This window comes from Mesocricetus auratus, unplaced genomic scaffold, assembly GCF_017639785.1.
Source record: "Mesocricetus auratus isolate SY011 unplaced genomic scaffold, BCM_Maur_2.0 Super-Scaffold_100004, whole genome shotgun sequence".
NCBI lineage: Eukaryota > Metazoa > Chordata > Mammalia > Rodentia > Cricetidae > Mesocricetus > Mesocricetus auratus.
In genome coordinates, this window is record NW_024429189.1 from 76,394,727 (window position 1) to 76,407,846 (window position 13,120).

Consider the following 13,120-nt stretch of genomic DNA (forward strand, 5'->3'; position numbering starts at 1 on the left):
ATACAAGTCTTCATTTTCATATTTTTCTTAACCAGTAATTCTGGTACTGGTAAGTATCAGGCAGATAATATGTGGTTTTGCTGGTTTCTAAAAGGAGAATGGCTTTGTCCCCATGTACATGTAGTTTTTGAAAACAAAACATTTCTTTTAATTTTATTAAATTTTATCCTCATTTTTCCCTATTCTATAATTTAAGATTTATTTGCGACAACAGGATAAAACAGCAAGCATCAATCAAAATGTTCGTGTAGCCAAAATGTCACTAATTGACCTGGCAGGATCTGAGCGGGCCAGAACTTCTGGTGCTAAAGGGACACGATTTGTAGAAGGCACAAATATTAATAAATCCCTTTTAGCCCTTGGGAATGTCATCAATGCCTTAGCAGATACAAAGGTAGGTAATATGTTTAATTACCAGATGTTTTGAAAAATAGTTTCCAGGACATGTTGTACATATAGATCACAGACATTAAAACAAAAAACTTTAGAGCAACTCTAGTTAGTATTTTATAATATGTAAAATTGAAGTAATATAAAAGAGTTAAGAAGGAAAAGAGGTTTAAGGGCTATCTAAAGTGTTACTATGGGATAGGATGATTAATGCTTTGAGTCATTTAAAACTATTTTACATGCAGTGTATACCAGAAGTACTTACTAGTGTATACTATGTTTGACCGTGCATTAATTTGTTTTTAAGATCTGGTAATTGAAGCTAAAACAGGCTTAAATAGCTTTAGGAAAATTACTATTAAATTGTTCAAGGTGTTACTTTAATTTAGAATAATATATTTTAAAATTATTAGGAAGACTTCTTAAGGGAGCAAGTTACTAAAATTACATGACCATTGAAAAAGCAGCATGTTTCACATTCAAAGGTGACAACTCAAACATTGCACATGATATAATATTGATTTGTAAAGTTAAGCTGTCAAAGTAGAGGATATTTCCATAATTTCCACTTCTCTGATATGAAAATTATATGACGATAGCATTGATTTTTAGCATAAATGAATCTTTATATAAAATTTGTGCCTTTTGCCAAGTTTCATATGTTAAAATGATAGCTGTATCTTTAATATATCTTTTTATTAAATATTAAGTATTCTAATAAATTTAAGTATTTAATGAAATATTTTGTTACATTTATTTATGTGTGTACATATGTAGTCTGTGTGAGCACACCCCTTCATACACATGTGGAGATTAGAAGTTTCTGATTAAGTCTATCTTTAAAAATTAATAGAACTGGTTTTGTAAAGGATTCTTTTTTCCAAATAAAATTAGTTTAATATAAGAGTTGATAAGTTGATGCGCATTGCTTAATCCTACCTCAACTTATTATGCCATGCTTTGTTGGTACTCATGGGAGGCCTGCCCTTTTCTGAATAGGGGAGGAGTGGATTGGGGATAGGGAGGGGGGTTAGAGGGTAAGAGAGGAGAGGAGGAAGGGGAGACTGCAGTCAGGATTTAAAATAAATCAGTAAATTTAATTTTTTAAAAGAAAAGAAAATTAATAGTTAATGATCTTACCTAGCAACCCAACATGTATGTAACCATCCTATGAGTGTATGTATATAAAAACGTAGGAACACAAAGTCCCTGGTATAAGGAATAAGCAATGCTAATATACCTATCAATTTTAGAACGATTGATCTAAAATCATTGGTGGGAACAATTACTTAGAGATTTTTGGAGGATGAATGCAATCTTGTGTTTTTCTTTTTGTGTTATCAACACCTTCATAAGTGACTAATAAGAAACAATGTTTATTTTAAAGAAAAAAAGATGCACATTTTAAGTGTATCTCATGGCTCATATCCGTGTTATCTTAATTTTTTTGTATTTGGGGTGATTATTGTTGTTTTGGGGAGTTATTGTTGTTGTTTTGGGTTCTTTTTTGGTTTTGTTGTTGTTTGGGATGTTTTAGTTTTGGAAATATAATTTTGCTTTGCCATCCAATCTACCTACCAAGAAAGTGGGATTACAGGCAAATATTGCCACACCAACCTTTTTTTTGTCAACTGCAACTACAAAACCAATCTTGATAGTTTTTGTTGTGAAGTTTGTTCTTAGAGATGTCAATTTTAGATGGAATTGTAAAATTTTATTTACTTAAATAAACTTATTTACTGTGTTTACATATGTGGGTGGGATATTGAAATCAGAGGACGGAGTCTCGGAGTCAATTCTCGCTTCTGCCATGTGAGTTCCAAGGATTGCACTGAAGACTTGAGGGCAGAAGACACCTTTCTCTACCCACTGAGGCTCCTGACAGCTATAGTTAGGACTTTCATAATAGTACTGAGTATTCAAGATTCATTTGCATCAGTTACACTAGTTACATCATTGGGCATTGCTTCTAGGGAAATAGTAGCCAGTTTTCATTTATGTGTGGAAAATGAAATAAGAATTCTTGTTTTGTTCTTTCAGAGAAGGAATCAGCATATTCCTTACAGAAATAGTAAGCTTACTCGCTTGTTGAAGGATTCTCTTGGTGGAAACTGTCAGACTATAATGATAGCTGCTGTTAGTCCTTCCTCTTTGTTCTACGATGACACATATAACACTCTTAAGTATGCTAATCGTGCAAAGGACATTAAATCTTCTGTAAGTGCATTTACTTTGACTTTGTTGTGAGAGTATTGGTATATGTTACTTTTTATAACTAATTAAAGTCTTAATTAGGATCATGTTTCTGTTAATGAATTTGGCAATATGAGTTAGAAATGTCCTACCTGGTTACTGAATGTTAACTTACACACACTTTTGGCATCTTGATTACTTTACAGTGGATGTTGTTATTCATTCTTACTGGTGTTGGAGCAGTTGCCTTTCTTCACATCATGGCACATGGTTTTTTGGATAGCATGATAAAGTAATTAACCAAGGATTTGATATGTTTAAATTTTTCTATTTACTGTAACAAGTATTTATGAGTGATATTGCAATTATCTGAGCACCAACTAATAATACCTACCATGGTTTATAACATTCTTTACGAATGAATTTTCACATATATAATATTGAGCTAACTCAAAGAGTGTAACAGTGACTACTTAGGGAAATGTTGTTGGCCTCAATTTTGGGAAATTTTAGAAAAATACAGGTGAAAACATACCTGCTTTCTAATTCGAGGCCATCGGTTTAGAAGAGACCTCAGTTAAGTTGCTATGCTACTGATCGTCTTGACCACTCCCTTTCCTTGTCTTAGTCTCTGAAGATGGGCAGCATGACACCCTGTGAGAAATGACCATGTACTTGAGTGTGCAAAGGTTTTCTCACATTTTTCTTGTCAGTTGTAAAGTTTTCTAGTTTTGTTTTATATGCTCTATTTTATATCTATGTGGGCCAAAGCATGAAGAACTTTAATACTTGATTCTAATTCAAATAAGTAATTTCTATAATATTAAAGAAAATGTACTTTTATCCCCGTTACTTTATAAATGACAATGGGGTTTTACTGTTGTAGATAATATGAAATGTAATAAGAAACTAATATGAACTCAAGCATAAAGCAGAATTCAGAATTTCTTGAACAAAGGAAATGGGCGATTTTTATTGTGCATAAATACTTAGCATATTTTTTGCAGTAAGCCAATTTGTTTATAATTTCATATACATGCTCAACATACTCATCACAAGTTTTAAATATGATCATAAATAATCACGATGCTCACTTAATTATACTTGTTGAAAGTTCAGAATTGGTGGAGTCAAATTTATGCGATACAATGCCACTTTGTGCTGTCTTAACCATGTAATTATAATCATAATTTTTCTCTTTTGGCAGTTGAAGAGCAATGTCCTTAATGTCAATAGTCACATATCTCAATATGTAAAGATCTGTAATATGCAGAAAGCAGAGGTATGTCTACTGTTCTCAGTGATATGATAATTACCTGCAGTTCTTCCCTTAAGGGATGCTTTATTTGTTGTTCAACTTTTAATGCATTTCTTACTGTAGTGGAAATCTGGTTTATGTGATTATTGTTTATAACTGAACTTTTGTTGTGACTATGTAAAATGGAGACAAATAATATGATTTGTATTTTAATTAGTGTTTTCTCTGCTAGATTTTAATGTTGAAAGAAAAACTAAAAGCCTATGAAGAACAGAAAGCCTTGACTGACAAAAATGACAGTGCAAAATCAGTACATTCAAACACTGAAGACAAAGAAATTAAAAGGTAAAACTATTAAAACTCTTGAAATGTATAGTTATAAAATATGGTCTTACTGTATTAATCATCACTTTATTATGTATCATATATGTATAGCTTAGCTACATATACACACTCACTTGAATTCTGAAAATTCACTTGTTTGTTCTTTGTATTTGAAACTACTAATTCACTTACTAATTTTAAATTATTATCTGAGTGAGCTCTGCAGTGATATAGAATGATAGAATACTATTTGCTGTCCAAGTTAACCCACTATCTCTCTTCCACCCCTCAATTTGTATTTCTTGGTCTGTTTTCTCTATGAGTAAACTTGTGAACTTTTCGTAATTGATAGAGAAAAGTCCTTTTGAATACAGTTATTGACTGCTATCATTTTGTTTTTCTCTCTAAATTTTATTTACAGCCATCTTAACTGGCCCAGAAGTAGAAGGCTTTGTCCTGTATTTTCACACTGTACTATTTTGCAAACATCACATATAATCCTGACGGTTATTTCTGTTGATGACAAGTCAGTTTTGCGTATTTCATTAGGTTTCCCTGTGTGCTGTTAAAGTGCAAGGGACTAAGTATACTTGTTTTTCCCTTATATTGAAATTGTTTACTTCCAAGTAACCCATTACAATATTAAATTGTTATTATTTTATTTGAGATGTCAATTTTTAATTTCATGAAAATTTTCTTATCTTAGAAAATACATAAGTGTTTGCTTGTTCCTCGTTTGTTTGTTTGTTTATTGAGGCAACTCTGTATAATCCTGGTTATCCTAGAACTTGCTTTGTAGACTAGGCTGGCCTTGAATGCAAAACCTGCCTCTGCCTCCGGAGTTGGGTGTGTGCTGCCATCTCCCAGCCTCATTTATTCCTATCAAAGAAAACTTCTACTCTGGTGTAATGCTCTAGTTAATACCTAATTTTGTTAGTTGAACATGACAGTAATGCTAATACAATACAGGTTTCTTGGATATTAAACTACCAATTTTCAAGAGTTGGAATGGTTACTTTTATAAATTTATCAACATTAACCATGTATACTTTGCCAATTAAATTGTAGTCCCAGATACTTTGGGTTCTGAGGCAGAGGATTGCAGTTTCAAGTCAAAACTGGGGAACTTAGGATGATAGTATCTCAAAATTGAAAGTATAGACACAGTTATGGTGATATAGCTCCTGAGAGAGTGCTTGCCTACCATGTAAGACCCTAGGTTCAGTTCCCGATGCTACAGTTATAGGTGAGGAAGGAGGGTAGACTTACAAATCAGGAAACATTTTTGGAGTTGATGACCTTAATCATTCAACTCTCTCTCTTTCTAAGATTTTTAACTGTATTTGTGGTGGAGGTGTCTGTGTGTATGTACTTATGTGCATATGGGTACAGTTGTCCAGGGAAGCCAGGCATTGGATTCTTCTGCAGCATAGGCAGTTGTTATCCTTCCAAAATTTTGGTTTCCATAAAACTTCAGTAACATTTTTGTGCATTTTCTGAAGACAGTGGGAAAATATGCACTATTTTCTGACTCCAGGAACCATAAAAAGAAAACACTTCTTTCTTTCTTTCCTTCTTTCTTTGTTTTATGAGCAACAGTTGTAAAAATTCTACTGTGACTAGCTGGGCGGTGGTGGCGCACACCTTTAATCCCAGCACTCGGGAGGCAGAGGCAGGCGGTTCTCTGTGAGTTTGAGGCCAGGCTGGACCGATAGCCTCCAAAACAATACAGAAAAACCCTGTCTCGTAAAAACCAAAAAAAATAAAAATAAAAAATTCTACTGTGATTATACCAAGGAAGTGGTATGGTCTTGTGTCTTAATTAGTGAACCATTTTGTTTCTAGTTAGTTTAAATGTTCTGAATGACAAGAAAATGCTTACTACTCATTCTCTTAAGATTTATTTCTGTTTTTTGTTTGTTTGTTTTGGTTTTTGGTTTTTTTTTTTAATATGCTACCTTGAAACCCTTTATAATGATTACTTTCTTTCCTTAGTAAACAGTAAGCACCAAATAAAGTGTTTAGACCCCAAAATTACAAATTTGACAGTTCAATTTTGTCTTTGTATCAAAAAGTTAAGATATTGTCTTGGTGTATAACCTAAAGATAACTTATCAGTTCATTTTACTGGCACTGGCATTGGTGTAATACGGTATAGTGAAATCACAATATCTGCATGTGCTTCCTATGAAATAGTCATCAGCTGGACAAAACTGCAGTTAAGTCCATGTCTTGTGGTTTATCTTCATTCCGGGAAGAGTTTCATTAAGAACTACTGGTATAAATTAGCAGTACCTTTACCACAAATCCTTATAAATATTTCCAAAACTGCCCAAAGAACATTTGTTTTTAAATACACAGATGTAATTTTATTTTAAAGGCTTTGTAGTTAATTTTATTAGATAATTTTGCCTGTGTGAGATTGTTTATAAAACTAAAATATTGTTGCGACCAGTGTTCTGTTTGTCCTAGAAGTTGTTAAACTATGCATTTCCTCAATTTTTCATAGGATTTATTCACTTTTGAATCATTGACTCCTTGGGGTCTAATAAACTCCACAAGTTTGATTCTTTATTTTGCCCTTTGGAAAAGGAAACCACAACCACATTTCTAGGTTTGCCACATTATTAACTTGGATGTTTTGGGTCCTGCCAGTGTCAGTTGACTTTTTGCCAAGCTGTAGGGGGTACCTAACCTTATGGTGTATTTTCACTATAATAATTATTGAGGCTAAAACTGGTTCTTTCATTTTCCCTAGGGGGCCATGGAGATAACATATGATAATACCTCCCATTGCTTTTTCTTCACAGTAAGCCAACACCAAACAGCAAATAATGCTCTTGCTAATGGGACTGTGAGAATTGTCATAGTACAGATCCAGGTTATCTTCTTTTGTATTTTTGCTACACAGTAAGACTATGTATGATAAAATATAGCATATTACTAATATCAGATACCTAATGACACCAAAATATTTAAGTAATATGCTTTTCTTTGCAGCAGAAAGAAACCTACAATACTAAAAATAAAGTTGATACTCCCTTCTAAGCACTTTTATGGTAGGAGAAAGTTGTTTTGACCTACTGCTATTTATCACCAAGTACAGTCTGAGTGATATGTGTCATTTCAGTAAGCTATTAGATAGTACAATTTTAATGGAATATAATGGTATGTTTTATTTTTGGTAGATTTCAAGAAATTCTGAAATGCTTGTTCCAGAATCGAGAAGGAATCAGGCAAGAATATCTGAAGTTAGAAATGTTGCTTAAAGAAAATGAACTCAAGTCATTCTATCAACAACAGTGCCATCAGCAAATACAGATGATATGTTCAGAAGACAAAGTAGAAAAGGTATTTAACTACTTTATGCCTAAACTTCAGAAAACATGGAAATCTAATTCTAGAAATTTAATAAGCACCGTTTCTTACTCACCTATTCTCTGAAAAACTTGGAAATACTATGGGAATCAGAGGAAACTTTGAAAAGCAAATGTTTAATTGCACTTGTTCTTCTTTTGAGAACCTGTGAGTCCTTAGGGACAGGAGAGGCAGCCTGTTCAGATTCGGGTGACACTTATAAATTAGTCCAAGAGGAGATTTTTTTGGTTAATATTCAGAAACGAGTACTTGATCAATGTTCTTTCTAGGCATTACTGAATGAACCTAATAAAGAGCTAACTAACTTCTGGTATTTTGTGCTGTTGTTTCTAAATACAATGGTGAATTATGCTCCTCTTCACCTACACAAACTGCTTTCACCGCTCTACCTTTGGTTTGAACCATTAACAATGCAATGTCTTAAAAACAAGAACCTTCAGATATAGCTAGAAAGTTCAGAAATCTACACCTTCATGCTGTGGGAGAAAGAGATATATCAGGGGAAAAAATCAAGGGGTAAGAAAATTTGTCTGATCTGAAGAATTATTAATGGTGTGTATTCCAAATTGTATAGTCTAAGCTTTAACAAATATGTATTTTACTTAGGAAATATCTAAAGTTGACAAGAAAAATGGCATCAAACTAATGCTAACTCTAGGAAACCTAGCAAAAGCAATGTAAAACTACTCTGGAATATAAACCTTCAATTCTATCTCTTACATTCACCATAGATAAGAGTCAGCACCCTTAACATTTAAGACAGAAAACAACCCCAAGAATGTAGACACTAGAGTAATCTAGTGGGAGCTGTAAAAATGAATAGTCTTCAAAAAAGAACAAAGACAAAAAAAAGACACTATCAATAAGGAATACATGAATGTGGTGGTCACAACATGAAAGCAAATGAAATTTTCAGATATTAAAGGGTTTATTCACTAGAACTAAAATCTCATGTTATCATACAGTACCAGGCAATGTTTAGGCAGTTTGCGTATGTTAGTTCACTTCATTGTCAAAAAACTCCATGAGGTATTTAATATTCTCCTTTCTAAGCAAGTTGCCGGGTAAGCCATTTTGTAGTAGTACATGACCATAGGTAGCCGCACCATGATTTCAGCTCTAGTATGCTAATGCTGGAACTGTGCTTTAGTTCTGCTTTTTTGCATGTTAGATACTACAGAAATCCTTATTTCAAAACTGGAAAACAGATCTAAGAAATTTAAGCCATATATAACATAGATAATGTGTGGACAAGATGTCTGTTTTCTCCTTTTTTTCAGTCCAGAACCCAGCACTTGAATTGGTGCCTCCACTTTTAGGATAGATTTTACTTCCTCAGTTAAACCAATCTGGAAACATTCTGAGAACTTTCCCAAAGTTTTTTATCTTAGTTCTCAACCTTTTGGTCTCTGGAAAGCACAGATATTAACATTATGATTCATAAAAGTAAAGAAATTACAGTCAGGAAGTAACAACAAAAATAATTTTGTGGTTTGGGGGCTCACAATAACATGAGGGACTGTGTTAAAGACTCACAGCATGAAAAAGGTTGTGAACTGCTCTCGTAGGTCAACATAAGGAATATATTTGATGAGCAAGTCAAAAGTCAGGCCGGGCAGTGGTGGCACACGCCTTTAATCCCTGCACTTGGGAGGCAGAGACAGGCGTATCTCTGTGAATTCAAGGCCAGCCTGATCTACAGAGCGAGTTCAAGGACAGCCTCCAAAGCCACAGAGAAACCCTGTCTCGAAAAACCAAAAAAAAAAGAAAAAGTCAAAACTCAAAATTGTCCTTTTTGAGTCTTTAGCTAGAGCCATTCTGGTGTTAAATATTGTCTTCACATCCATAGACCACTTCTTGCCCACATTTTTGGGATGTTAAGACAAAGTAACAGGGATAACCCCTTTCTTTTCATTTTTCAGAAGATAAAGTGACTGAAGACCCATTGAGATTGACTTGCCTAGGTTTTCACACTTTCTGAATAGAGGAAGAAAGTCAAAATGTCTCATCCCCCATTTCCTGCTGTAGCACTCGCTAAGCTTCAAAATTAGGACCTTTTGCTACCATTTAAACTATCTCATAGACCTTTGTTTATAGAAACTCTGTCCACCAATACTGTGTTAGATATTGCTAATTCAATTTACAGAAATACATGTTTTCTTAAATAGTTTTATGAAGATAACTGATTATTTTATAAAACAAAAGACAGCTTGGGAGAGCAATAGTGTTGTTTTAATCCTTCCAACTCTATGCTGTCTGCACAACAGTTAGTTACATTCTCTTATCTGCTTCTGTGATAATCCATAGTGACCATACACCTCTGTTAGCTCTGGCAACACTCTTACTCTGATGTACCATTTAAAAAACTGACTGGAGAAATGACTCAGTTGTTAAGAGCACTTGTCAGTCATGCAGAGAACTTGGGTTCAGTCTAGCACCCATGTGATGGTTGACAGCCATCTGTAACTCTAGTTCCTGGTGATCTTGTGGCCTGTTCTGGTCTCTGTCAGCATCAGGAATACGCATAGTATATGTTCTTATGTCCAAGCAAAACACTCATACACATTCAAATAAATAAGTCTTTTTAAACATTATTTTGACCCAATAAATCCTCTGAAAAGACCCAGTCATTTTCATATGGAAATTACGGGTGCCTTTAAGTTTGCACCAAAGTTAGAAAACCTTTACATTGTAGCATTTCTTATGTTAGCATTTTGTTTTCCATCCTTCCCCTTTTGGGAGAAGACAGGTATTTTGTTTGGTTTTGCTAAGGTCTTGCCATGAGAAAAAAATGATTTAGGATATAACTAGTTAAATGACAATAAAGAGCTAAGAACCTTGACAAGAATGGCAATGCTTGTCAACCACTGTCCCTGATCGTTTGACTCTAGTCTCCTGTGAGTCTTTTTTCCTTGAACACCTTGTTTTCCCTGAAGGGAAGGGAAGTGTATAAATATCTAGAATCTATAGCTTAATGGCACCTACACTGACTTAACCCTAAATATTTACAAGCTAATATCCTCCACCAACATGAAAATGCTCTTTGTTCCTTATGTTACATACCTGTATATATTAATTAATTTTTAGAAACAACAAAAGTAATGATTTATTACCTAAGGAGGACAGGGTCTTCCCTAGTACACACAGCGCACAGCTCTGTCCTCCATTTGTTGATGCCTGTGCTCTGCAAGTGTCCTAGTATCTGAAGACTGATTGTTTCAGGTATACATGGTAATTATTTAGTTCAGTGTCCGTTGGCAAATTATCAAAACCAAGCTATTCTGACCCATGGTTCCCATGACAGCTTTTGGGATTAAAAAAAAAATCAGAAGACCAAATCTGACCAAATATACTCATGAAGATGTAGAGTGACCATTATGGTACTCAGCCTGACTATAGGCAAGGTTAGGTATTGATAAATGTTCTGATAATTTTTTTCTCTGTCATTTAGAAAAGACAAATCAGTAGAACTGTTTTTCTTTCTTCATGTCTTTCAGATTGAAAGAAGAACAGAGTGTACATGCTTTTTTGAGTAGGGAAATCATGGAATTTATCTATCCTTATATGAACTTTACAAATGTATCATGCAAAAATTTTTACAGTTTTCCATTTGACCACTGTTCCTTAAAGCCATAAAATCCCAAGATGTAATTTTATTAAATAACTCACAACTGATTTCCTATTTTGCTATTATATTTTAATAGGGCAATAAATAGCAGCATTGCTTAACATATGTACTATACCAACATAGGAAAATGTATGGCTTTGGGTGTTGTACACATCAAATATAAAGTTAGCTATATTATTAAATACAATGTTGCGTTTCAGGCCACTTGCAAACGAGATCACAGGCTTCAAAGGTTGAAAACTGTTACCCGTTTCCTAGAGGAAAAGAAGGAAGAGGTGTTGAAACAGTTTGATGAGAATACTAATTGGCTTCATCGAGTGGAAAGTGAAATGAGACTCTTAGGTCAAAATGGTAACATCCCAGAGGTACGAATATGTATGTGTGTTCAGATTTAATCTTAAAAACTGAGCTCCTTAAATTTCTTACATTTCTTGTTGCATAAATATCTTTCATATGGCAACTGTTCCCTATTTTTCTGAGACTTAATTAGTTCACTTTACTGTTTTTATTAACTATATCCTCAGCTTACTAATTACCTAATTGGTTTGTGGTTTCTGCTTGCAGAAGGGTCAATTTATTTTTAAGTGTTTTTTAAGTAACTGTCCTTCATGAAGTAACTTTTAAGTTAGAATTAAGCAATTCTGTTTCAAATAGTTGGGGCTTCCTCATCTAGGCCTCTAACTTTTCTACTCACAACTGCTTTTTACCTTAGCAATTGTTCTGTGATCATGAATATGTAAGTATGTAGTAGATATACAGATCAAGAGTTTATATATTATTATAAATAATAAAGGAATTTATTTTAAAGCAGTAGTTCTTTGGGGAGCGACAATGTGTGTGTATGTTTACCATTTATTAAAGGCAAAAGCAAGTTGGAGTACTAATGAAGTAAAATGGTCTTCTTAATATGGCAACTTTTCAGAATTTATCAGGGGTTTTTATGTTCTGAAATAGCAAGAATGTCACCTTTTTATAATGCATAGTACAAAATGGTAGAGGTTTACTTAGTGCCATTTTAGGAATGATTGGAAATTATTTCATTATCACAGTGAGGCAAAAGTCACTTAATGATGTTTTATGAAACTCAAACAAGATCTCAAATAGTGGTTTGTAAAAATTTGATACTTAGATGCTGAGGAGCAACAATAAGAAGGTCTTTATTTTCCTTAAGTAAGCCATTGTGTTTCTATAGAATAGAAACCTTTGTATGAATAGTAAAAACACTACCATTCTTGACGTGCAGTAAGTCTTGAATGAGAGCCAGGGTGTTTCAGACAGCTTTCATTGGCATTACCCCATGCAGAGTGCTATGTAATAAGAACTGATTTTACAATGAAGTTGTGATTTGATATGAGGGTATATAGCCAGAAATATGTCTTCCTATTTCCACATTTGATGTTGAATTAATTTTTGGTCGTTGTGAGTAAAAAACCTCTTACTGTGACTATATTATTCTAAGTGCCCACATTCAGGTGCACAGCCCCATGTAGGAGTGCACCAACTGCTTAAGAAGTTTTAACCTTGATACATTCATTTAAAAATGAGCTTCAAGTATTTGTAGTTTTAACATATTGCTTGCCTTTTTTAACTTTGTAATTTTTATAAAGTTAATATAATTTGAGTTGTTAAGAATTTAGTTTTTTAATATACTCACATACAGTTTTTCAAATAATCTAGAATTTTTGTTTGTTAAGAGATCTATGTTACCCTTGCCTGACATGGAACTCAGTATGAGGACCAGGCTGGACTAGAATTCATAGATATTCACCTGCCTTTGTCTCTATATGTCTGGTCTTAAAGGTATCTACCTAACTCTTCCTATCCTAAAACACTTGCAGCGGTATTTTTGTATACCAGATGCTAAGCCATTACTTTTAGCCTTTTATATATTTCCTTACAGATAACACAAGAAACAGGACACTTTTTAGTTGTAACACCCAACTCCTTAG

General features: G+C 33.7%; 1 protein-coding gene across 1 annotated transcript in view; it reads left to right on the forward strand.

Annotated features, from left to right (window-relative positions):
- The window catches only part of Kif18a (kinesin family member 18A), a 53,798-nt gene that overhangs the window by 15,517 nt on the left and 25,161 nt on the right, over window positions 1-13,120 (forward strand). The window contains exons 6-11 of the mRNA XM_013119898.3: window positions 197-394; window positions 2,431-2,607; window positions 3,791-3,865; window positions 4,074-4,186; window positions 7,354-7,516; window positions 11,372-11,536. Of these exons, the coding sequence (XP_012975352.1) occupies window positions 197-394; window positions 2,431-2,607; window positions 3,791-3,865; window positions 4,074-4,186; window positions 7,354-7,516; window positions 11,372-11,536 (891 nt within the window). The remainder of the gene's footprint in view (window positions 1-196; window positions 395-2,430; window positions 2,608-3,790; window positions 3,866-4,073; window positions 4,187-7,353; window positions 7,517-11,371; window positions 11,537-13,120) is intronic.